Below are 23,070 nucleotides of genomic sequence, written 5' to 3'. Positions count from 1 at the left end.
TAACAACCAAGTCAGGTCTAAGATCTGCATCTATGAATTGAATTCATTGGAGCATCAACCAAGTTTCCTCTCTTCTTTTGAAGAGTTGCAAGCAAGAATATAATCCATTTTGTGTCATGGGGTGTTTAGAGCTTCAATCAACGATACGCCTTCTAATGAGATGTAGATCCATGTGCGAAAAATGTGTTATTTCGTCAGAGAATGATGCGTCTTACATAAAATAAGAAATTAGTAAAAAAAAATAGAGGAACGAGACAAACATCGACACGTGAGGAGAGGCTAGCACAGGTAAGCTCACATAAAGATTTGAGCCCATATGTCGTACTCTATCGTTGGCATGGATGACATCAATTCATTGGCATAATTGAGAATGCTCACATCGGGATATAACCCACTTGTCTCATCTGATCATTAGCTCCTTTAACATCACTTTGATGACATCGTTCCTAAGCAACGATAATGTAGAACGACACCCTTCTCTCAGTTATCTTAATTACAAACTTGGCCATTAGCTACTTTCTCTCTTTAGGATATAGGGTTGTATACATAGTATTTTTTTACACACCGTTCACAATGCATACATGAACCCACTAGTTGGACTCATTAACATACCCCTACAAGTAACTCATTATTTTTAAATGGAAGATGAAATAGACGCGAATTTCAAATTAAATAAGAATAATAATAATAATAATAATAAATGGAAGAATATGGGTTTTGGGCGGGTCGTGGTATACTTTAAACCCGAAACCGATGGGCAATACCCGCCCCATGTGAAGAGCAAGAGGGTAACGGTAACCCTACCCACCATCTTCCTTCCTTGCTCGCCATTGCTGCCACCGTCGTTCTCCGAGTACGCCGCCGTACAGTTCCGGCTTTTCTCCTCAATTCGCACCATTTCCGACCGTTTTTTGTTGCTTTCCGTCGCCGTTCGTTGTCCACGGCTGTCTATTGCTCTCTGCCGCACAACCATTGAGTTTTGTCTATTGCTTTCTGTTTAGGTGAGATTCTAAACTTGTTTGTTTTCTCTTTTTGTTGTCTTCTCGGGATGAGTTTAGAACACTAACTCATTTTTTCTCTTCTAGGAATTCGGATTAACAAGCATACACTATGAGCCAAATCATCTATATACCGGATAAGCCGCCAATTCCACCTGATCAACAACCCACTGGTAACCTAACTTTTTATTATGAGATCTTATTGTATGTTTCTTCTGAGAACTTTTTGTACTCTCTCAGACTTCGTCCCTTGTTTGTATCTCGCAGTTAATGTCTTTGCTGCGGTGGTTGAGCCCAAGTTAATCAACAATCTTGTAAGGTTAGCTTTTATGTTACTTATCAATGTTTACTGATTCAATCTGTTCTTCATGAGGTTTCTCATTTGTTCTTCTATGAAATAAGATGAAGTATTCCCATTGATGTCAATTTGAACTGAACCCATTTTTTTCCTTGAATTAAGTTGATGATAATTTTATAATCGATTCCTTACTTTTGAATGACCAAAATTTGTCTCCTCAGGTGCTTAAATAGGATATCGCCATTGGAAAATCTCCGCCATGTGAAGAGAGTTCAGAAGAAGCACCTTGAAGATGGTATGTAGATTTATTGCTGATATTTTGTTCCTTTCCTCAATGATTATTCCTATAAAGTTGTCTTTGTTTATTTTGCGTTTAATTTCTATTTTTAAATGTTCATCTCAAGTTTTCTTACACAAGCAATAAATAGAGACTGGAATTTCATGTTTATAAGTGTCTGTTAGATCAAAGAAATGATAATACTTCGATGCAGAGAACCAAGGGAGCCACTAAATGAGATGTTATTAGCATACTTCAAAATTTCATGCTCCAACGAATATCATTCAAACTGATCTTGTTTTTTTCTTTTTTCTTTTCTAATTTATTTTCATGATTACTTAAGTTTTTCTCTTCCATATTTGTTTTGGATAGTTAGTGATTTTCTATTAGCTTGCCACCATTTATTTTACTGCTAATGCAGGTTTGCAATAATCACATTCTTGGATACTTGTATATTTCTTAGCTACAAGGTTCTGTTAATCTATGCATTGAATTAAGTTGTTGATCATTAGGTTTTTACAGGAAAAACTCTAATAGCATTGATCCTATGTCTTGCAAGTGAAAACGACAGCAATTTGGATGCCATGCCTCTAGATGTACAAGAGCTCGTGACTTCATACCAGTTGAGTGCCTTTATCACAAAGGTGCGTCCTCCTATCAATTGAAATGTTCATTAATTAAATTATGTTTCATGATATAATTAAAGTACATCAATCAAAACCATTCAGTTCATCTGGAAACTAATATTCAATATCTTGATGTATAAATATTTCTATGTGCCCCTATTAACTCCTTTTAAGTACTTTTAGCTGTGGTGTCAGACCCTGGAAGGTACAGGATAATTTTTTATTCATGTTTGTTATTCAGTTGACTGCTGTTTGATCTCATCCTTCAAAATTTTGATCACATTGGTATTGAATTCTGTTTTTCTTAAGGGCACTTCATCTTTTGTAATCGGAGATATCCTATTTAATTCTCAAGGAATAGAGATATACTTGACCTTCTTTAGATTATGTGACCCAGGTTTGTAAGGAAGCAGCAACAACAAAAGAAGAATGGGAAGAGCAGTGCAAGCTTTGGCCAACATCATATCATCCACCCACATAGTAATTATTCTGACATTCTTTCTATTTTCTCAATTAAATGTTAGGTAGTTTTAATTCAGTTCCAATGGTTGTGCTACATCGTGATTGTGGTTGGTCTAGTTATGTTGACAGTGATAACTTGGTTTAAAGTCTTTTTCTTCTGGAAAAGATAAATATTCTACCAGCTGGAACTTACTTCCTCTATCATCTCTTTCTGAATGTCAGCAATATTGATGGTATCACCGGATTTAATGAAGAGGACACACAATCAGTTTTTGGCTTCATGCGACTAGCAGTAGAATTAGCACAGTCCAATAAATTGGTTAGTTAATGTGCTTTGGTTTTCCCTTTCTGGTATCCAATCCAAGATCAATTTGGATTTATGCTGCGTAGTTAGTACAATGAATTAGCTTTTGTTTTCTCATTTTGCATTTCTAATTTTATTATCAACTAAAGTTTTGGATTTTTTTTTTTTTTTTTTTTAATCTTTTATTTACCGGATTCCTTCAGATTTCTTAACTCTTTAGAATTTAGATACTAAGAGGCAATGTTTTATTTGAAAATTGTTGTGCCATGTTTCAACTCTTTTGAACAGAGCCAAATACTCACCCAAAAGATCAAACTAACCTAGCCCAACCTACTTAAACAATCTAAAGGCTTGATCCAGTCTGATGGAAGAAGAAAGATGACCATGTAGAGAAGCAGCTAGGAAAGGTAGCCTATAGACTCAAACGATTAGCTCGTTGAAAACTCACCCCGTATTCTATGTGAGTCAGTTGACTTCGACTAGACTAGCTACCGAAGGAAAGGGATGCAGTCTCTCCCTTGGTCTTTTGAGAGGAGAAGGCAGAGAAGAAAACGTATCTTTGCTTTACCTCTGAGTAAAATATAAGTTAGTGATTTTAGTTTTGGAATTTCGGAACTTCTACATTTAGTTGGTTTGAACAGTTTTCGAGTATCTTGTTATTTATGTGTTTGAGGAGTGAAGTAGAGAACTGTTTTCTCTTTTAGCCAGTTTATTTTCTTATCTGAAAAGACTATCTATTTAAGAAACAAGTACTCATCTCTCTTAAATATTACCATGCAGCAGGTAAGTAAGGGCTAGCTATGCTATTTGCCCCATGAATCCCTAATGTTATGTCTCGTTTTGGGAAGGGTGTTTATTGTTCTATTGAAATTTTGCAGGTAGTAAATGCTGCGGTGATTGTAGATCCTTCCGTTAAGCAAGTAATTGCAAGTGCTTGTGATCATCATATTTCCTCTGAGAATGCTTCCATGAGCAATGCCGGTGGGGAAATAGACTTTAGAAATCGGCTAGAATCTGTTGGTTCTCATCTTGATTCCAATGGAGCCACCATCCATGGAAATTTGCCCTCAAGTGCCTCTTTGAAAACATTGAAACAATCATGTTCTACTGTTTCGTGTTTGTATCCCTGGCAATGGACTGACCAACAGTTGCAACATTTATCAAACTCTTGTTGTTGGCACCCTCTAAGGCATGCTGCTATTGCAGCTATTGAATCTTCTGCTGCACGGGATCGTCGTTTATTCCCAACTTCTGGAACCATTGGTGATAAATCAGTTGAAACAGATGATATCGGCCCTCACTGCAACCTAGCAAAAAGACAGAAGACGAATCTCGAAAATGTAAGCTATGTATGTTATTGAGTGAAAACTTTTTTGAATCAATTATAAAGATGTTTCTCTTCAAAAAAATGAAAGTTATAAAGAAGAGATTACTATCTAACATCCTTACATAATATTAAGAAATGTCAAAGCCAAGATTTTGTGTTGCTAAGCTCCATCTTTTAGTAACGTACTTTTCTCAGGAAATGCAGCATACTTGTATATATCTTTGTCCTTTTATTTGCATTGATTTATTAATATATAGTTATGTTGTGTTGCACAGGCCAAAAGCGAGGAGAAGGAAGGTACTGATATTGAAGGCATATGTTCAAAATCAGGCAGGCCTTATCTATGCACTGGTTATGACATTTATCTTGTGTGGGAGCCATGTATTATGTAAGTTCACAAAATGGATCCTTACTCTCCTCTTTTCACCTAACCATTGTCTATGATCTGATCTGTGTGGCTACGCATTTTACAACATCCACCCCACCCTTAGAGTTAGTTGTAGGAAGTATATTTTTTAGGCTAAAACTGCATAATGTTCCTTCTCTAGTTTGTTTTTAATTTTGCTATAATGATTCTAGAAGGTTTCAGTACTGCCTCAAAGATTACGGCCAGTTTAGTATTTGGAATCGGTTCAGAATTGACATTTGAAGTTCTTAAGATTATTGTTTTTGCAGTGCTTAAAAAGTCATACTAGTTAAAGGGCATTTAGAATAATTTATCGTCCCGAATTTTGTTTAAACTACAAGTAGAATAAAAAACGCTAAATTAAAATCGACCGGGTGGTGCCCTATAATGTTAGGACCATACTCTTATGGATTCAACTTTTTTCTACTACAACAATCTAATCATTTGGCTTATTTCTTGTGATATTTCCTTTCTTGGTTGTTAAAGGTGTGCGATGGCGCTTGTTCATCAACGAGTTAGGCGCGTGTTTTATGCGTTCCCAAATCCTAATGACGGGGCATTGGGCAGTGTTCATAGACTACAGGGTGAAAAGAGCTTAAACCATCACTATGCTGTTTTTAGAGTTGCATTACATGAAGATGTACTATAATGGCTGCCTCCATCTCCCTAACAGTGAAGATTCCTCAATTCTATTGCAGAGGGAGTTGGGAATATGACTAATTCAGGTTTTGTTGTGTTTTTATTGTCGATCTAATCCATTGATTTTCTTGGTGAACCATAGTTTTTGTACTCAATGATTGCTAATGTCCCATTTCTTCAAATCAAATATGACACCATTGTTCATTATTATTATTATTACCTTTTGCACTATGAGACTCTAATAGTGAGTTTTTTTTTGTTACTTTATTCTAAACCTAACAGTTCACAAAACTTCCATCATTTCTACTCAAAGCTCCATAGTAGAGAAGTTTCATATCAAAGAAGATGAATTGTCATTATGTGTCCATATATAACCTCAAGCTCAAGTCCATTATTACTAGATATTGTTCTCATCGAATTTTTTTTTTTTTTTTTTTTTTTTTGGACTTCCCTTCAAATTTTAAAATGCATTTGCTAGTGAGAGGTTTCCACACCTCCATACCCTTACAAGAAAATTCACCCCCTTTAGGGGCCTAACGTTCTCATCTATTGCTAGCAGATAATGTCTTTTTTCCTTTTAAGTTTTTCCTCAAAGTTTTAAAATGTGTATGCAAGATAGAGAGGTTTTCACACTTTTGCAAGGAATGATTCCCTCTCCAACCGATCTGTGATCTTACACCAAAAATCTTAATTCTTCCACACAGAACTTGCCAACAAGAAATTTAAATAAATATATATATATATATATATATATATATATATATATATATATATATATATATATATATATATATATATATATATATACTAGTAGTTCTGTTACTTTTCGTCGAAATTTTAAACTCGCTATCATACCCATTTAAACTAACAAAATTGTGAAATATGAACTCTATTTTTCCAATAAATTCTTGTTTTCATCATTTACCAAACATATCTTTTAAAACGGTTCAAATCAACGTCATAGACTTAAACATTTCATAATAAAATAGTTAATCATTTACCAAACATATCTTTTAAAACGTTTCAAATCAATGTCATAGACTTAAACATTCATAATAAAATCGTTAAGCAATACTGCAGAAAATAAATAACGTGAAATTTAAATAAAACAAGGAAAAAAATTAAATAATGTCGTGATCTAACTTAGGAGCTACAAACAACATGAATGTATCTACCCTAGTTTCAGTCTTATGGCCATTATTATGACGTGGTCGTCCGTCAGAGATGTCTTACCTTTAATTGAAAATTTAGAAGAGCACGTGACTTAAATATTTTAAGAAATATTTAATAAGTAACCCCATAACTAGAGTTAGGAAAAACAATTGCATACACTCATATTTGAGACCTATCGTTTCATAAAAAACATGACCTTCGTCTAATCTTCTAGTCCGGGTAGAATTGGATGTGTAGTATTTCTCTACACATAGCCCATGTACATGCACGTGGACCTCATGCAAGCACGTATTCTATGAAATTTAGGTTGCATGTTTAAAATCATTCAAATTTTTAAAAAAAAAAAATTCTAAGAAGAATTTGAACCCTTTAGTTTTTGTAAATTTGAGTATTTTCTTTTCAATTTACTCTTAGTTCAAAATCATAAGCTTTTGAATTAAATTTTTCTAAAAAACTGATTAAATTTTTAGAATAATAGTTCTCCCAACAAACCAATTATGCCCGAGTCAAAATTTTAATAATATTTTTAGGTTAGGGCATTAATTGATAATCTTAATATAAGTAGGGATTTGTTTAGACAAACATTAAAGATAAAATTGGAAAGTAGATGAAAATATACATGTACCCAAACAGGAACAAATATGCGTTATAATTGATTGGCACCAAACTTCTTTGAATGGAAGTTGTGTGAATTCTACTTTTTGCTACACTAGTTAAGGCTATCATATATGTTTTATGAACTTTAAACCTCCTCTCTCACATTTAATACCATCTTAAATTTGGTCTTAACTAGCTATTCAAATTACTTATAACATACATAACATACATACCATATATATATATATATATATAAGCCTATATCACTAAATCTTTCAACCACACACACACATGTATATATAAGCCTTTACAAAGTTTTATAAATGGTCAGATTCCAGAATATAATAAGCTGTGCTGCGACCCGAATTAGATTAAATCAACTCAATAGATTCATAATGCATTGGAGTATTGAGGAAAACAAAGTGGTTCAAAGTGATGCAGAAAACTGTGGCAACTAAAACCAAATAGGTTAAACGCTAATTCTCATGACAAAAAACCAATAATAATAACAGACAAGTTTTCTAATTCAAAGTACTTTAAAGCAAAACTTCTAAAAAGATGAAATATTCTCTCTGATAGATAAAAGATATAGATATTGAGGGCTAATCTCATTATTTCTCAGTCGATAACTCAATCCTCATCTTCTTCATCTCCATCTCCTCCAGCAGCCTTCTTTGCAGCTGCCTTCTGATTCCTTCTTTTCACCCTTCCAGGACGCCCGCCTCCAAACGGACTTGTAAGAGAGAAGTCTATGTGCTTCTGGGAATCGACCCTCACCATGAAAGAAGGGATGTTCACGACCTGCCTTCCAACCCTAAAGAAGACATGAGAAATGTGACAGATATTAACAAAAACTTCACATCCACAATAAAGGAAGAGTGTACTTACGAGTCAAATTACATCAAAAGCACTTTGAAATATACACAGGTGTTTAATCGAATTACATCAAAAGCACCTCGAAGTATACACACTTGCATAAAAGGTGTTTAATCGTATATCACAGTGATAATTCAACTCGACTTCTTTTAAACGTCATTCGAGCACTTGGGTAAAAAAAAAGTTGACAAATATTGCTCGCAAAGCATGCCTTTGGCTTTTTCCTCAGGCATTGCTATGTTATTCCTAAATATAATAATTTTGGGCAGGGAGAAATTTTTCTTGTAATAAACATGCCAGACTGTTTGCCTATGAAGACGCTACAAATCTTTCTTGTAATGTACACTTAGCCAAGCCAAAACTACCCAACAATAATGAACTTATTATTTTGCAAAGCAGCACAACAACTTTTAATCCTCTGAATACAAATATAGAAAGTTGACCATCTAGCACTAAGAATTTTGTACGACGATGTAAGAACAAATGAGAATAGCTCATGGAAGGAAAAAATGTTATTGGTATGCATAATCAGGAAAGATATTAGAGAGTATGAATAATGACTCTGTCACTCTACCTTATATGCTTTTGCCTGATGAGCACTCTAGCATGATGGATTGACTTTGCCATACCAGACTTGAATACGAGAGTTTGGAGACGACGCTCAAGGAAATTCTCCACAGTAAGGGCCAAGACATAATCGAGCTTGTTCTGACTCTCATCCAAAAGACCATACCTGTTCATCCTCCTAAGCAGAGCCTCTCCCTCAAAAATCCTACGCGGGTTCTTTTCATCAAGTGTTAAGAGCATCCGAGCATTGTTTCGGATTCGGCTCAATGCATATTGAACCCTCCACAACTCCCTCTTACAACGAAGCCCATATTCTCCAACCAACTTCAACTCTGCATCCAAACGCTCCTTCTCATAAGGACGTCGGGGTTTCTTGAAAGTCTTCCCATCTACATTTAGATAAAACCCAAAATACAATTATCTCCGCTTTCAGCAAAAACACCAAGAAGACGCATTACGTTTTATAAGTTGTCACATAAGATGAACTATATCATATACTAATCTCCACAAAATGCAGTGAACAAAACTATGAAAAAGAAAAAAGAAAAAGCTGAGATAAGATGGTCAAGCATCAAAACTCCTTTAAACCCAATGTCACCAATTCTACAACATGCGCAACGATCCAACAAGTGAAGCCAACATCAACAGCTCACAAAAAGAGTTCCAATATTCAAGTAAAACGAATTAAATCCTCAGAAATCTTCCAGCTACTAGATCAACAAAATTGCATAATGTATGCGAAACACAATCGGAGAACCCAATCGAAGAAACAACGAAAAGGAATCCAAACAGAAGTTCGAAAAAATTGATAATGAAAAAGAAAACATACACGACGGATCTTTGAAGAACAAATTAGATGAGAATGGATATGCATCGGAGTTTTCTACTTACAGTTCCTATAGAAAGAGACGTGCACCATGATCTCTTCTCTGCTACGTCTTCACTAACTCAATGGTCCAGAATGCAAAGGAGAGGAGAAGAGAGGCACCCCTGAAGCAAAAGAGGGTTAGAGAAGCGGCTAGGGTTTTTACACTATCGTTTTCATGTTTTCTTTTTTTTTTTTTTTTTTTTTTTTTTTTTTCTTAATAAATTAAAGTTGGGCCGTGGGTTGGGCCGTGGGTTGGGCTGCTAGAGTGAAAAGTTGGGCCTGAGATATTAATAACAATTAGAATTTTTTTTTTATTTTTTTTAAATTAAAAGATAAATATTTTATATACCGCTAATAATAAAGATATTTTATTTATTTTTGTTTTATTTATTTTATTTATTTTTTTTAATTTAGAACATTAATAAAAATTCCAAGGAGGAAGCATTGAGAAGCTACTTTGGGCATCTCACCATTGTGCATGCAACCTTTCAAGCCAATGAAATGCACACTTCGTGCAACGTTGCATATCGCTCGTCGATGTTGTGTTGGACGCTCAAAGTATCTCAATGCTTAAAACACTAGCCCTCTTTGTTCTATTCGAAGTGTCTAAATCTTTTATGAGTGCATCTCGACACTATAATGTCTTCCCTTGTATGAAAGGGCAGTATCTCGACGTTGCTGCTAACATCTCGATGTTGTTTATCACTATATAAAAACTTCATATTTTTACCGAATACATATCTTTATCATTTTTGGACGTTCATTTCTAGTCACCTAAAACAATCATATTTCTTTCATTTCTTTAAATATTGAAATAATCGTGTTTCAAAGTTTGGTCGTATCGTCATGATGAGTAGTTAAGTTTCATGCTTTCAATTAAGCCAGTTCACATTTACAGAGATATCATAACATAGATTGACAACCAATCCCCACATTATATGATAGGTTAGGACAAGTGAGAGTAATCTCGAAGTATCTCGCGTTTATTGATTAGGGTGAATCAGTCTACAATCGAAGTGGATACTTGTGATTGATGGTTAGGTTATGTGATGTCCCACATTGGTTGGGGAGGAGAACAAACCACCATTCTTAAGGGTGTCGAAACCTTCCCCTAGCAGACGCGTTTTAAAGTCTTGAGGAGAAGCCCGAAAGGGAAAGCCCAAAGAGGATAATATCTACTAGCGATGGATCTAGGCCGTTACAGGTTACCTTGTTGAGCGCCCGTAATCAATGTCATCAGGTAATTTTGTGAGGCCTCAATTTTTCTTCATTTATTGTCGAAATGCTTTAGTTAATATTATTTTCTTGCTTGTTATACATGTGTTTGTGATATGCAAATTAATTAGGCGAGATGGTTAATTAGGCTCTTGATCTTGACCTTGGCTACAAACTAATTAAGCATGATTGCTAATTAGGCCTTTGATGTTGACCTTGGCTACAAATTAATTAGGCAAGGTTGTTAATTAGGCTATGCTTATGAACATACAATATGCATGGGGTCTCTCTAAATCCATCATAAGGTTTTTTCTGACACAACCCTCTAGTCTCATCTCTTTGTTACTCGTGGATATTTATATTAATATCATTTTCATACTCTTATGGTTGTGTTCTATGTCGATCTACCTACATGATGCAATATGGCACTCATCACCATATAACATGCTTAATATAGAAAATATCATCATATTAAGGTAAACATCACGCAATCATCATACTCATCATATTGCCATAAAGTGCATCAAGCATATCAAGTACGTCATTCATCGAAATATATATACACTACGCACATCATCAAGTATCATAATTCACACATCATCATAACTCGTACATCATCATATACTAGTATACGACATCATACGATACAACTCATACATCATCATAACTTATACATCGTCAAATACTAACATACGGCATCATACGATACAGCTCACACATCACCATATACTAACATACGGCATCGTACGACACAGTTTATACATCATCATAACTCATACAATTTTTAGCCTATCCTATAGTAAGGTCACTTACTTGATTGGCCTTAGCCGAAGTATCCCTTAATTTAATTAACGTAAGCTCCCGTTCCTCGAGAGCTGCTCCAAAGGTTGTCAAGGGTCGCTTCTTATTACACAATTCGTCACCTTTCGTTAGTATTTCACATTTTAATTAATAATTCAACTAACAATGTGAAATACAGCTCTAGAACGGTTCCAGTAAAAATCAAATTCCACGTTTTCATTGTTTCTAAATTTTGTTGGATAATAAAACTTAAATTAAAAATATGTCAATATTATTTCATATTTAATCATTCCATCCAAATATTATTTATTATAATATTATATTCATTAGATGTAAATAAGAATAATTTCTCACATCTTCCATTTTTCTTCCTGTTTACCACTTTATTTCTCTATTCTCTGTATTTTTTTTTTCTACAAATGACTATGCAATTAATAGAAGCCATTTTTAATAGATTATGTTTTCCTTTCTTTTCTAAAAATGCTATGCAATTTATATTATTGTTATTTAATTCTATTTACCATACTTTTGGCCATTTTCAATAAAAAAAAAAATTCTAAAAATAATTATCAAATTAACCGAACCCATTTTCAATAGATTCTTACTTTTTTTTTAAAAAAATAATTGAAAGAGAATAAAAGAAAAGGCTTAATTTTCCTTTTTTTTCTGTCCTGTAAATCTCTCTTCAGTTAAATCTACATCCATCTAACATGGTTTTTTATATATTTTTTCAGTTTCTTTCTTTTCTCTTTTCAATCTTTCTTACTCTTTTTTTTAGGTCGTGTGATGTCCCACTTTGTATGGAGAGGAGAATAAAACAAGTGTAAAGGGTGTGGAAACCTTAAGAAACCTCGAGAAAAAACCCAAAAGGGAAAGCACAAATAGGACAATATATGCTAGCGGTAGACTTGGGTCTGGGCCGTTTTCTTGTGATTTCCCCAAGGATAGACACAAGGCGGTGTGCCAGTGAGAACGCTGGTCCTAAAGGGGTGGAATTAGTGGAGGTCCCATATCGATTGTCTTTTTTTTTTTTTTTTTTTTCTTTTTAGGATTTGGTTCAAGTTGCTTTCTTAAGCCTTTACACGAGGGAGTTGATTGTCCACTCTCTTTGAGATGAAAACTAGGTTCATTTTCTTTACTTTTCACGTTATTTGTGGGTGATCATCTTTATCTCACTAGTCTCCGTCTTAATTTCTAATCCTTTTTCTAACATTTTTGCTCATTCTCTAGCATGATGTATAGGTCCAAAACTAGGTTCATTTTCGTTACTTTTCACGTTCTTTGTGGGTGATCGTCTTTATCTCACTAGTCTTCGTCTTAATTTCAAATCCTTTTGCAAATAGGTCTCAAAAGCTAACTTTAAAGTTATGTTCATTGTTTTCAAATTAAGTTAAAAAAGAGCCGAAATAGGATTGTGTTAGGTTCGCACAATGCACGCCTCTCATGTGGTTGAGCATAGAGTCAACCTCAACGTCAGGCTAATGCCAAGCCCAAACTCACCTCTTCTCTTCCGTGTTCGGATCCTTTTCATATTAACTTTAAAAAATAGCATTACTGTCCTTAACCTTTATAAAAAAAATGTTTTAAAAAAATATTCTCCACTGTATATGGACAGAAACTATCTATTCAAGCCTTGGTTAATTTTTTTTTTTTTTTAGTTTAGGGATATTAATGTTATTTTAAAAATTAATTGGTATTTTTAAAATGTGTACTGAGCGTTCCATTCATATATTTAATTTAAAAAAGGTTTAAAAATATATTTTTATTAATTTAAGTTAAAAGTTTTAAAATAATTTTATTTTTGGACGGGGATCAAATTGGGAAAATGTATGCGACTCTAAAATGGTAATTTAACAAGTTGTATCCATGGTTGTTTGGATATAAAGTCTGACTATTATTAAATAAAAATAGGCCCCTCCTTCCTTCAAGAACATCTCCGCCTTTCTCTCTGTTCCAGATTTCCAGATTCACGAGAGAACGAAATGGAAAATGGCTGCAAAGAAGAAGCCGACAATGGAGCTTCATCAACTATGGTGGTTTGTCTTCATCCATCAATGGCTTTCTATTTTTTGGCAAATTTGAATTCAAACAAACATTCTCTGCTCACTCCCGAGCCAAGATTTCTCTTCTGATTTTGCAGGTCGATCCGGCCAAGCTTCCATCCTTGACCTGGCAACGCAAGCTCGATTTCACTGGAAACTCTCCAGAGTCGTTCTCTTTCACTCTCAACGACAAGTGGCATCTGGTCAGTATAATTTACTCATAAACTCTGTTGAATATTGCGATTTGACGCCATGAAATCGATTCCTCCTTTTCTTTAATTTTCTGATTTCAATCGTTTTTTGTTCCGTTTTATAGGGCCCCTTGGGCTACCGGTTATGGCGTCACGGCAAGGAAGAAGCCGCTAAAGGAAGAGTAATAGCAACTGCTTAAATTACTTCAGATCAATTCTGTGTTTCTGTTTCAGTATTGATCATTGATTTCTTCTTGTTTTCTGTTTTCATTTCATTTTCTCTCTCTACTGTATCTTCTATTTCTCTCTCCTCAGATTCCGCTTTATGATTTCTTTGCGTCTCCACCAATCACGTGCTACCACGGCGTATCGTTAGGTGGCATAGGGTAGGTTTCCTCCTCCGCTGCCGCACGCGGTTCGCCGACTGATCTTAACTGTTTCTGACATATGAAATCGTGATCGTTAAATTCAGTGCAGGAAGCATCGGCCGGAGTTACCGAGGAGAGTTTCAACGCTTTCAAATGTTCTATGGACCGAGTGAAGATGTACCAGTTTTAGCCAATCAATTCTCTGTATGTCAATCTCTATACGGTTCTTGTTTCATTATCCTCTATGTATTCGTTGAATTGTTTCATTATCTTCTTTGTATTCACTGAATTGCTTCATTATCTTCCTTGTATCGTTTGGTATTAGGCATTTGTTTCACGCCCAAATGGAAACAAATTCTCAACTGTATTATGCTCTGCCAGACCTCAAAAATCCAAGTAAGCTATCCACACAGTTTTTGAGTTTCTGAGTTTAATTAGCCACTTTGAATCTTTTGGGAGATTTAATTTACTTATTTATCTATTCATATTAATAATACTCACCCAACTTTTTAAACTAAATTAGCACCCAATTTTGACTACAAACAAAATTTTCAAATATCCAATTATAATTACTCAGCTTCCATATAAAAAAAAAATTATTATTTAAATTTTAAAGTTTCAAGAATATTCTAAAATTCTTAAATTTAAACGGTTAACATTAAATACTCACAAAATATTAAATCAATCCTAAACAACTTTTAACTTTATATAAAAAAAAACGTTTATTAACACCTCATAGATTATCTAGGGTCGTTTTAATTTCATTTTATAAAGTTTATGGGTATTTTTTAAAGGTTTTACTGTATCTTTGAATTTTTTTTAAATATTTTGAGGTACTTTGAAGTTTTTTTTTTTTTTTTTTTTTAAAAAAAAGTTTATATGAATTTCAATGAAGCTTTTAAAAATTTAATGATATTTTTTTAAATACTTTTTAAAGTTTTAAATTGAAGAGTATTTTTGAAATAAAATATTAACCGTTCTTATACAAAACTAACCCTAAGAGTATGAGTATTTTCTAGACAAAAAAAAAAGAGAAAGTTTAAAAGTATTTTTATTAATTTAGCTTAAATTTTAATTCGGTTACTTTTGCTAATTTATGATTAATTTTCCCTTATGCAAAATGTGAAAATATATTTACTTTCTCCTATAAAAATTATTATTATTATTTAATCAATTTTGATTAAAAAAATATATATAATAACTTCAAATTAAGGGTAGAAACTAATTTTAAAATTTATTAGAATTAAACATTTGAAAGTAGAAAATGAAACTCAGATATTATCCAATTTCAAAATACCTTAATCATGATAGGTTGGATTTAGTTATGAATGGTTTTGAGATTTGAAATGAATATTGCAGTATTATTTCCTCTATTTTTCACTTCGGAGGGTTTTTTTTTTCACCAGAGATGGAAAGAACGACGGCATAGAAGCATGGGATTGGAATTTGAGTGGAGAAAAAAGTACGTACCACGCTCTGTTTCCCAGGGCTTGGACAATCTACGATGGTATGGTTTTACTCCTAATCAGTAAAATCCTGTTTACATCATTTCAGTCAACCCCCTGTTTTTCTTCTCCTTCTTCTACATATATTTGTTACTTTTTTTTGGAACTAGGTGAACCCGACCCGGATCTTAAGATTGTTTGTCGTCAAATTTCGCCAATTATCCCTCACAATTACAAGGAGAGTAGTTTCCCCGTCTCCGTATTTACATTCAATGTATGACTCTTTAACTTATCATTTAAATTTGAATTAGATTGATCAATTAAATTTGAACTAGATCGTTACGATTAAATTATTATTTTTTAATAACGGTTGATTAAAAAATCTGTCTCTAACAAGATACATTCATGTGTAAAATGGATAGTGATATTATGATCATCTCCTTAAATAATTTCTTTTTTTTGAATAAATGAGTGAGAATATTTGTGTGTAAAATGGATAGTGATATTATGATCATCTCCTTAAATAATTTCTTTTTTTGAATAAATGAGTAGGAATATTTGTTTGTTTGTTTATATGGCAGCTTTCAAATAAAGGTCCGACTTCTGCAGAAGTAACTTTGCTGTTTACTTGGGCGGTAAGTGCTGTCAAATCCTTCGTATGCAAAATTTTATAGTTTTATATTTATACATTGGTAAGCCATTTTCTTACCAAATTTTGGAGCTTTGCTGTTTACCTTTTCAGAACTCTGTGGGCGGAAACTCTGGATTTACTGGTCATCACTTTAACTCGAAGATAGGGCAAGTTATTCTCATGCTTTTCTTGTTTGAAATCACTTTCTAGTAAAAACATTTTAAAACTTTGAGTGAAAGTTTGAAAGGAAAAATTCAAAGAGAACAATATATGCTAGTGGTGAACTTGGCCTTGAACTGTTACACATAAATTAGAGAAAAGAATGAGTGCCAACGAGTACGTTGGGCTTCGATGGAGTGAAAGGTAAGATCCTGGGCTCCAAACCACAATAGATTGTGAGATCAGATATTGATTGAATAGGAGAGATATTGATTGAATAGGAGATGAAGTATTGAGAGTAATATCTATTGAGAATTGTTGAGAGGGAGTCCACCCTAGCTAAGGTAGAAAATAGTCATGATTTGGAATATATCTATATTGGTATATAGGTATGAGTTCTATGAGATCTTACTCTCATTCAAAAGTTTTTTTTTTTAATTTAATTTAATTTTTATTTTTATTTTTATTTTACGGTAGAAAGCTTTCTCTATTTAGAAGCATTTATGACTAAATTTATTATGAAATTCATTCTCTAAAGTGTCAAAGCTGAATTTGTGAGCAGCGCAGAAGATGGAGCTCATGGAGTCCTTTTACACCACAAGTCAGTATTCTTTCATTCATTTAATCAATTTTCTTTTTGGTGGGTTTCAAATTTACCTCTTCAATCTTTGATTTAGAGATTAGAGAGATGTAAAACAAATATCAAATATTCTTTTTTTTTTTCTTTTTACTATAACAAATGTGCATTACGTCCAACAGAACCGCGAATGGGCGTCCAACAGTAACGTATGCTATTACAGCAGAGGCCACGGATGATGTTCACGTCTCAGTCTGTCCTCGCTTTGTAATATCTGGTGATTCCGAGGGCATTTCAGCAAAAGATATGTGGCAAGAAGTTAAAAATGTTAGATCTTTACCCTCCCTTTTGTTATCTCTCAACTATTTTTAAATTATTTGTTGATATGCTCTGTTGTGCTTTCACTAGTATCATATTCTTCTTTTATCCAACACCACAATAGCTTTAAAGTCAATTAATGCATTTAAAATTATGCTTATTTGGAAAACTATTTCCAAAAACAAAAAAAAGAATATTTTGCTTTCCAAAACAAAAGCTTTATTTTTTCTTAAAGTTCATTTCTTTATTTGCTATCACCGATCCTTCCTTTCCTTTAGAAAGATCTGAAGTCAAATAATTGTCGGTAGAGTGCTTACCACTCTTTCAATGCTTTAAAATAATGATTTTAAAAGATAAATCTAGAAACATCAACAAATCAACATATAATTTCTTTTCATTTCTAAAATGTTAAAAGCGATGTGTGTCGTATTATTTGTCTTTAAAAAAGATAATTCTTTGACATTTCTTAGAAGCCTCCCATATGCATCATTGATTCTTCATTCCAACAGAAGCCAAAAGGAACAGAGTGGAGGAATTGTCAACTTCACCTTTTATTTTATTTCAAAAAATTCATTACTTTAAATTTTGTCTTCATACAAGCACATAATAATTTGATATGAAATATTATTCCAGCATGGGTCATTTGACGAGCTTGGCAGTAGTGGGCCACATGAGGGGTCAAAACCAGGATCAAGTATCGGAGCAGCCATAGCAGCTAAAGTGACCATTCCTTCTTCATCTACTCGTACAGTCACCTTCTCGTTAGCATGGGACTGTCCAGAAGTTAAATTTGATGGAAAGACATACCACAGGTCACATCTTGACTCTACTCTTATCAAAGCTGATCAATTGAAAATCTGGATTTTAATTTTAAAAAAGTGTTAGCAATTAATACTCTTTGACAGACGGTATACTAACTTTTACGGAACGCTCGGAGAAGCAGCAAAGACAATTGCCCGTGATGCTATATTAGGTAAGTGTTTCTAAAATAGGGTTTGCTTAAAAAACAATAGTAATGTGTTGGTGATGTGGACTGATGATTGGTGAACTAAATATGGGGAAAAAAAAAAAAAAAAAAGAACATGGAAAATGGGAAGGCCAGATAGAAGCATGGCAAAGGCCAATAGTAGAAGACAAGAGGCTTCCTGAATGGTGAGTGGAGAGAATTGTATGAAACAAAACAAACAACTCATTGTCAAATTACGTCAGTAATAGCTGGTTTTCTTTGATAATGGTGTAGGTACCCTGTCACTCTCTTCAATGAGCTATACTTCCTAAATTCTGGTGGAACAATGTGGACAGGTACTCTCTCTCTCTCTCTCTCTCTCTCTCTCTCTCTCTCTTCTGTGTCTCTCTCTCTCTTAAGACTTGGAATATGATATAGTTTGGTTTCTTTGTGGGTCAAAATGGGTGCTATCATTTGGTTGGTTTTAAATATTTAAGCCTTTTTAATGTCCTCTTTCACCCACCCTATCTATCCATACTAATTCCCTACCCTTCTAAAACACATTAGATGTTTTTAAAGAATATAAAGTATGGATGTCAAAATCAAATGTCTAAAAATTTAGTCCATTGATTGACCACAAAACCTATGGCAATCAAAAAATCCCATGCCAAACCAACCCTCAATTTATGGATGGTTAAATAATAATAAGGTTAGAGTAATTTGTCATAGACATATTAAAATTTTAAATTACTTTTAAAAAATAAATTTGTTAAATTAAAAAATAATACTCATGAATTTCGTTTTTTAGATTAAAAAATGCCTCTAAACTTTTTAAATTTTAAATAAGAAACTTTCAAAAAATAAAAAATAAAAAATAATTTTATTCCTCAATCCCTAAAACTTTTCCATACTTCTCTTTTTAATCTGTCCTAAATATCAAAACTTTGAATTAAAAGATGTTTTGTCATTTCTTAATATTTCCATACATAAATATAAGAAATTTCAACATCCAAATAGAAAATATTAGGAAATATAAGAAATTTCAACATCCAAATAGTCAATTTATTTTAAGTTATATCGAGTTGGGCTTTCTCTTTCTTGCTTACCTTTAAGATTTTTAAAACATGTCCGATATTGAGAGATTTTCACAACCTACTTTATAAAGAATATTTTATTCTCCTTTCCAACTAATGTGGGATCTCACATCAGCTCTAGTTCAATTGAAAAGACCCATGTTCTACTACATAAGATTAGTTTATTACTTAAACAATGCATGGATATGTGAAATACATTATGAGAAATAGAAACAGAGGATGACAAATCTAACCAATATGCCACTGATCCAATCCTCTCCAAAGTTTCAAAACACTTAATGAAATGTGAGCTTAATTTGCATTCATGCTTAGACCTCAGAAAACCCTTCATCGACACTATCTCGAATTTCAAGTTTCTATACCTTATATCAACATAACTCTTCTATCAATTTTGAATTGTACACATTCTTGCCCTCACCTTATATACGACTTTTTTGGTAGCTTGGACCAACTCTAATTCTAATCATTCACTTTCACTCACCTTGTCCCAATACTTGCGGACTTACCAAACTTCCGTGAAGGCCTTGAATAATGTCAGTCAATTTAGAAACCTTCAAACAAACCTTCAACATTATCTTACCAAATCAAGAGAAACTAAAATTTTCAATCTTCGTAATGGGTCTAGGCCCACTACAAAATAATTCTACTTTACGGAGACCCATTAGACTACCTTCCTTAGAATTCAAGTGTTTAAGAGACCCAATCTTGTTTAACCCAAACTTATACTTAAAAGAACTTGGTATAAAGCTTACTATATAAGGGTGTCAAAAAGCTGGCTTATAAAGCTTTATCTTATTATCCTTTTAGCCTCAGTTAATATCCTTTTAGTCTCTAGTTCAACTCCTATGACTTATATAAGCCTCACAAACAACAGTTTAGGAATCTCTTTCAAGACTCGGTTATTGAAATTTCTGTAAGCCACGGAACATTAGTGAAAACATGTCTGAACAAAGATATCATAGTAAACTCGAAAAGAAAACTTAAAAAAAAAACTTTGTTCTTGGAAAAGATATTTGTTTTTCACTATACCTTGATCAATTTGTGATAATCGATATATCACTGCATGGGTGCACTCTTTGGAAAGTACCATGATGCATAAAGTCTTGGCCTATTGACTTGTGTTTGTAACATAGGTTACCTCATTTCTGCTAGGATCATTCTACGCATAGCCTTAAAAATGAAACTTGGGTTCATACCTCTACCTCTTTGTTAAAATCAACATCTTGCAAAGTGTATCGGGAAGATTATTGTGAGTAGAATATCTAGTGGTTTGAAAATAATTTCTAGTTAATGATGTATAATCATATAACATATACAAAATCATGTTGATGGTGTTTCATCCAACATATTCATATTGACACGGAATCAGGATCATCCTATATGAATCCACATATCATATCACATAGATTAAATTCAATAACATAGAGTAATGCATACATCAAACAATTTATCTAACTTATCTCTTAGGCATTCTAACAATAAGTTAATACATTTTGTTGAGCTGCAATCGACCTTTTATATCTTTCTTTTGTTTAAAGAAATGATTTGGTAAATCAAATTTCCTGATCTCAGACGGCTTACCTCCGCTGCAAAATCTATCAACCATAAGTCATCAAAAAATTTTCCTCGAAAGGACAAAATCGGAGTCCAATGGAGCACCCAACGGCGACCACCGCCTGGACGTCGCCGTTGAGATTCTCGAGAGAATGTCTCAGATCTTCGATCAAGCCCACGGAGGCGCCGGACCCTCAAACGCTGCACTCGGAACCAGATTGCTTCCTACTCTACAAGAGAACGTCGGCCAGTTACTCCTCGTCGAAGGAAGCGAATACCTAATGTGGAACACTTTCGACGTCCATTTCTACTCCTCTTTTGCTCTTATCATGCTTTTCCCCAAACTCGAACTCGGCATTCAGAGGGATTTCGCCGCGGCGGTTTTGATGCACGATCCCAGAAAGGCCAAGATCATGAGCGACGGAAAGTACTATCCTCGCAAGGTTATTGGCGCTGTTCCTCACGATATTGGCTTCAACGATCCTTGGTTTGAAGTAAATGCTTACAACCTTTTGAACGTCACCAGATGGAAGGATTTGGGTTCCAAATTCGTTCTTCAAGTTTACAGAGACGTGGTTGCTACAGGGGACAAGAATTTTGCAAAATCTGTTTGGCCTTCGGTGTATGTAGCGTTGGCTTTCATGGATCAGTTCGATAAGGATAAAGATGGGATGATTGAGAATGAGGGGTTTCCTGATCAAACTTATGATGTTTGGACTGTGAAGGGTGTGAGTGCATACTGCGGTGGGCTGTGGGTGGCTGCTCTTCAGGCGGCTTCAGCATTGGCTTACGAGGTTGATGATGAAGCAGCTGCTCATTACTTTTGGATCAAGTATCAGAAGGCAAGAGGTGTTTATGATACGTTATGGAATGGCTCTTACTTCAACTATGACAATAGTGGTGGTCCTTGGAGCTCGTCCATTCAAGCTGATCAACTGGCAGGACAATGGTGAGTGAACAAGCTTTTATTGATCCCCTTCTACTTTTCTTGCTTTTACATTTCTTTATCTCTTGTGGCCTGGCTGAATTTGCGTGATTTTGGAGCTGTCTCTGTTAAGAGGATGGATTGAGTAGTAGCTTAACAATGTATCTTAGGGTTGGATTGAGTAGTAACTTGATTGTGTTTTGTTAGGAATCTTACGATGCTCCACAATGGTATGATATTGTTCACTTCGAGCATAAGCTCTCGTGGCTTTACTTTTGGTTTTTTCAAAAGGCCTTATACCAACGGAGATATATTCCTTACTTATAAATCCATGATTACCTCCTTAATTAGTGGATGTAGAACTCCCCACCAACAATCTTTCACGTTCTGAAAACACAGGTATGCTAGAGCATGTGGGCTTTGTCCCATTGTTGATGAAGAGAAGATAAGGAGTACACTTGAAAAGATATTCAATTTCAATGTGATGAAGGTGAAGGGAGGAACTCGCGGGGCAGTAAACGGGATGTTTCCAGATGGAAGGGTTGATAGATCCATATTGCAGCCAAAGGAGATTTGGGCTGGAGTTACATACTCTGTTGCTGCCTCAATGATTCAAGAAGGAATGGTGGAAACAGGCTTCCAGACTGCAATGGGCATTCATCAAGCTGCTTGGGGTCAAGATGGCCTCGGGTACCACATTTTGTTCTTTATATTATGGAATTCCACTGGTTTTTAAGCTACTTTTCTTGAACTTATAGGAAATTTGATATCTGTTTGTTCTGAAATCCTGTTCAGGTATTCATTTCAAACCCCAGAAGCATGGGACATAGATGATAAGTATAGATCTTTGGGGTACATGAGGCCATTGGCGATTTGGGCAATGCAGTGGGCGATTTCGAAGCCTACCCTTTTGAAGAAGCACAAAGTTCCAAGAAAAGAGCTTTCTGAGAGTGAAGAATCATGCTTATTTGCCACACAACATGCTGCTTTCTTGAAAGTTGCATCTCTCTTGAAGTTGCCTTCCGAGGAAGCTAAACCCAGGAGTGTTGTGGAGGTTGCTTATGATTTCATTTGCAAGAGGTCAGCCTAATTACTCAATTCAAATCACTCTAATAATTAAATGGTTTAAGAAAGAAATATGTAACTTTTTTTCAAGGAAATATGCTGCACAAAGCATTTTCTTGTTGTAAGAACAAGTTATATACTTTTTATTGGCTGTATGTATCATTTTGTATTGTAACTAATGCTTGTCTTCTTCTTTTTTTTTTTTTTTTTTTTTTTTTTTTTTTTTAACCTTTTACATTACAATATTGAAATATTTTTTTTCTAATATTTATTATAAGTTAATTATAAAATGACTAAATAACATATACAACAACACAACAA

General features: G+C 34.1%; 3 protein-coding genes across 7 annotated transcripts; 2 read left to right on the top strand and 1 right to left on the bottom strand.

Moving 5' to 3' along the window:
- Positions 1–776: 776 nt before the first annotated feature.
- On the top strand, positions 777–5,553 carry EMB2820 (Cytidine/deoxycytidylate deaminase family protein). Of its 3 annotated transcripts, XM_023667495.2 has the most exons (10): positions 777–1,001; positions 1,086–1,171; positions 1,266–1,317; positions 1,518–1,591; positions 2,096–2,217; positions 2,597–2,679; positions 2,884–2,980; positions 3,844–4,305; positions 4,568–4,680; positions 5,185–5,553. In XM_023667495.2, the coding sequence occupies exons 2-10, from the start codon at positions 1,111–1,113 to the stop codon at positions 5,345–5,347; spliced, it is 1,227 nt and encodes a 408-aa protein (XP_023523263.2). In that variant the 5' UTR covers positions 777–1,001; positions 1,086–1,110; the 3' UTR covers positions 5,348–5,553. The 3 variants fall into 3 exon arrangements, with proteins under 3 accessions (XP_023523263.2, XP_023523264.1, XP_086977098.1); XM_023667496.2 differs by lacking the exon at positions 777–1,001 and having other exon boundaries at positions 1,102–1,171; positions 1,266–1,312; positions 2,086–2,217; XM_087120972.1 differs by lacking the exons at positions 777–1,001; positions 1,086–1,171 and having other exon boundaries at positions 1,260–1,317; positions 2,086–2,217.
- Positions 5,554–7,473: 1,920 nt separating this feature from the next.
- On the bottom strand, positions 7,474–9,601 carry LOC111788793 (small ribosomal subunit protein uS4y). The gene is made up of 3 exons (XM_023669298.2): positions 9,442–9,601; positions 8,558–8,939; positions 7,474–7,921 (listed from the first exon to the last, which is right to left on the bottom strand). Exons 1-3 carry the CDS (start codon positions 9,467–9,469, stop codon positions 7,738–7,740), a joined length of 594 nt encoding a protein of 197 aa, XP_023525066.1. The 5' UTR covers positions 9,470–9,601; the 3' UTR covers positions 7,474–7,737.
- Positions 9,602–13,318: 3,717 nt separating this feature from the next.
- Positions 13,319–22,928, top strand: LOC111788578 (uncharacterized). Of its 3 annotated transcripts, none has more exons than XM_023668958.2 (19): positions 13,319–13,470; positions 13,575–13,679; positions 13,793–13,849; positions 13,983–14,053; positions 14,140–14,239; positions 14,361–14,431; positions 15,442–15,542; positions 15,651–15,754; positions 16,062–16,115; positions 16,223–16,278; positions 16,833–16,871; positions 17,030–17,174; positions 17,799–17,977; positions 18,071–18,138; positions 18,245–18,317; positions 18,406–18,467; positions 20,778–21,708; positions 22,084–22,374; positions 22,480–22,928. In XM_023668958.2, exons 1-19 carry the CDS (start codon positions 13,417–13,419, stop codon positions 22,772–22,774), a joined length of 2,856 nt encoding a protein of 951 aa, XP_023524726.2. In that variant the 5' UTR covers positions 13,319–13,416; the 3' UTR covers positions 22,775–22,928. The 3 variants fall into 3 exon arrangements, with proteins under 3 accessions (XP_023524726.2, XP_023524723.2, XP_023524725.2); XM_023668955.2 differs by having other exon boundaries at positions 16,809–16,871; XM_023668957.2 differs by having other exon boundaries at positions 13,334–13,467; positions 16,809–16,871.
- The last annotated feature ends 142 nt before the right edge of the window (positions 22,929–23,070 follow it).

Source organism: Cucurbita pepo, chromosome 2 (genome assembly GCF_057944985.1).
Source record: "Cucurbita pepo subsp. pepo isolate OVF chromosome 2, ASM5794498v1, whole genome shotgun sequence".
NCBI lineage: Eukaryota > Viridiplantae > Streptophyta > Magnoliopsida > Cucurbitales > Cucurbitaceae > Cucurbita > Cucurbita pepo.
The sequence above is the reverse complement of the archived record's forward strand: the minus strand, read 5'-3'. Positions and strand labels throughout refer to the sequence as shown.

Bases quoted from the DNA above. Each gene is read 5' to 3' on its own strand.
- EMB2820 (XM_023667495.2), top strand. From the start codon at position 1,111: ATGAGCCAAATCATCTATATACCGGATAAGCCGCCAATTCCACCTGAT. The intron at 1,172-1,265 runs GTAACCTAACTT...TGTATCTCGCAG, and splicing joins ACCTGATCAACAACCCACTG to TTAATGTCTTTGCTGCGGTG. The intron at 2,680-2,883 runs GTAATTATTCTG...TCTGAATGTCAG, and splicing joins TCATATCATCCACCCACATA to CAATATTGATGGTATCACCG.
- LOC111788793 (XM_023669298.2), bottom strand. From the start codon at position 9,469: ATGGTGCACGTCTCTTTCTATAGGAACT. The intron at 8,940-9,441 runs GTAAGTAGAAAA...ATCTAAATGTAG, and splicing joins CGTCTCTTTCTATAGGAACT to ATGGGAAGACTTTCAAGAAA. The intron at 7,922-8,557 runs GTAGAGTGACAG...TGTCTTCTTTAG, and splicing joins ATCAGGCAAAAGCATATAAG to GGTTGGAAGGCAGGTCGTGA.
- LOC111788578 (XM_023668955.2), top strand. From the start codon at position 13,417: ATGGAAAATGGCTGCAAAGAAGAAGCCGACAATGGAGCTTCATCAACT. The intron at 14,240-14,360 runs GTATGTCAATCT...GTTTGGTATTAG, and splicing joins TTTTAGCCAATCAATTCTCT to GCATTTGTTTCACGCCCAAA. The intron at 17,978-18,070 runs GTCACATCTTGA...ACTCTTTGACAG, and splicing joins GATGGAAAGACATACCACAG to ACGGTATACTAACTTTTACG.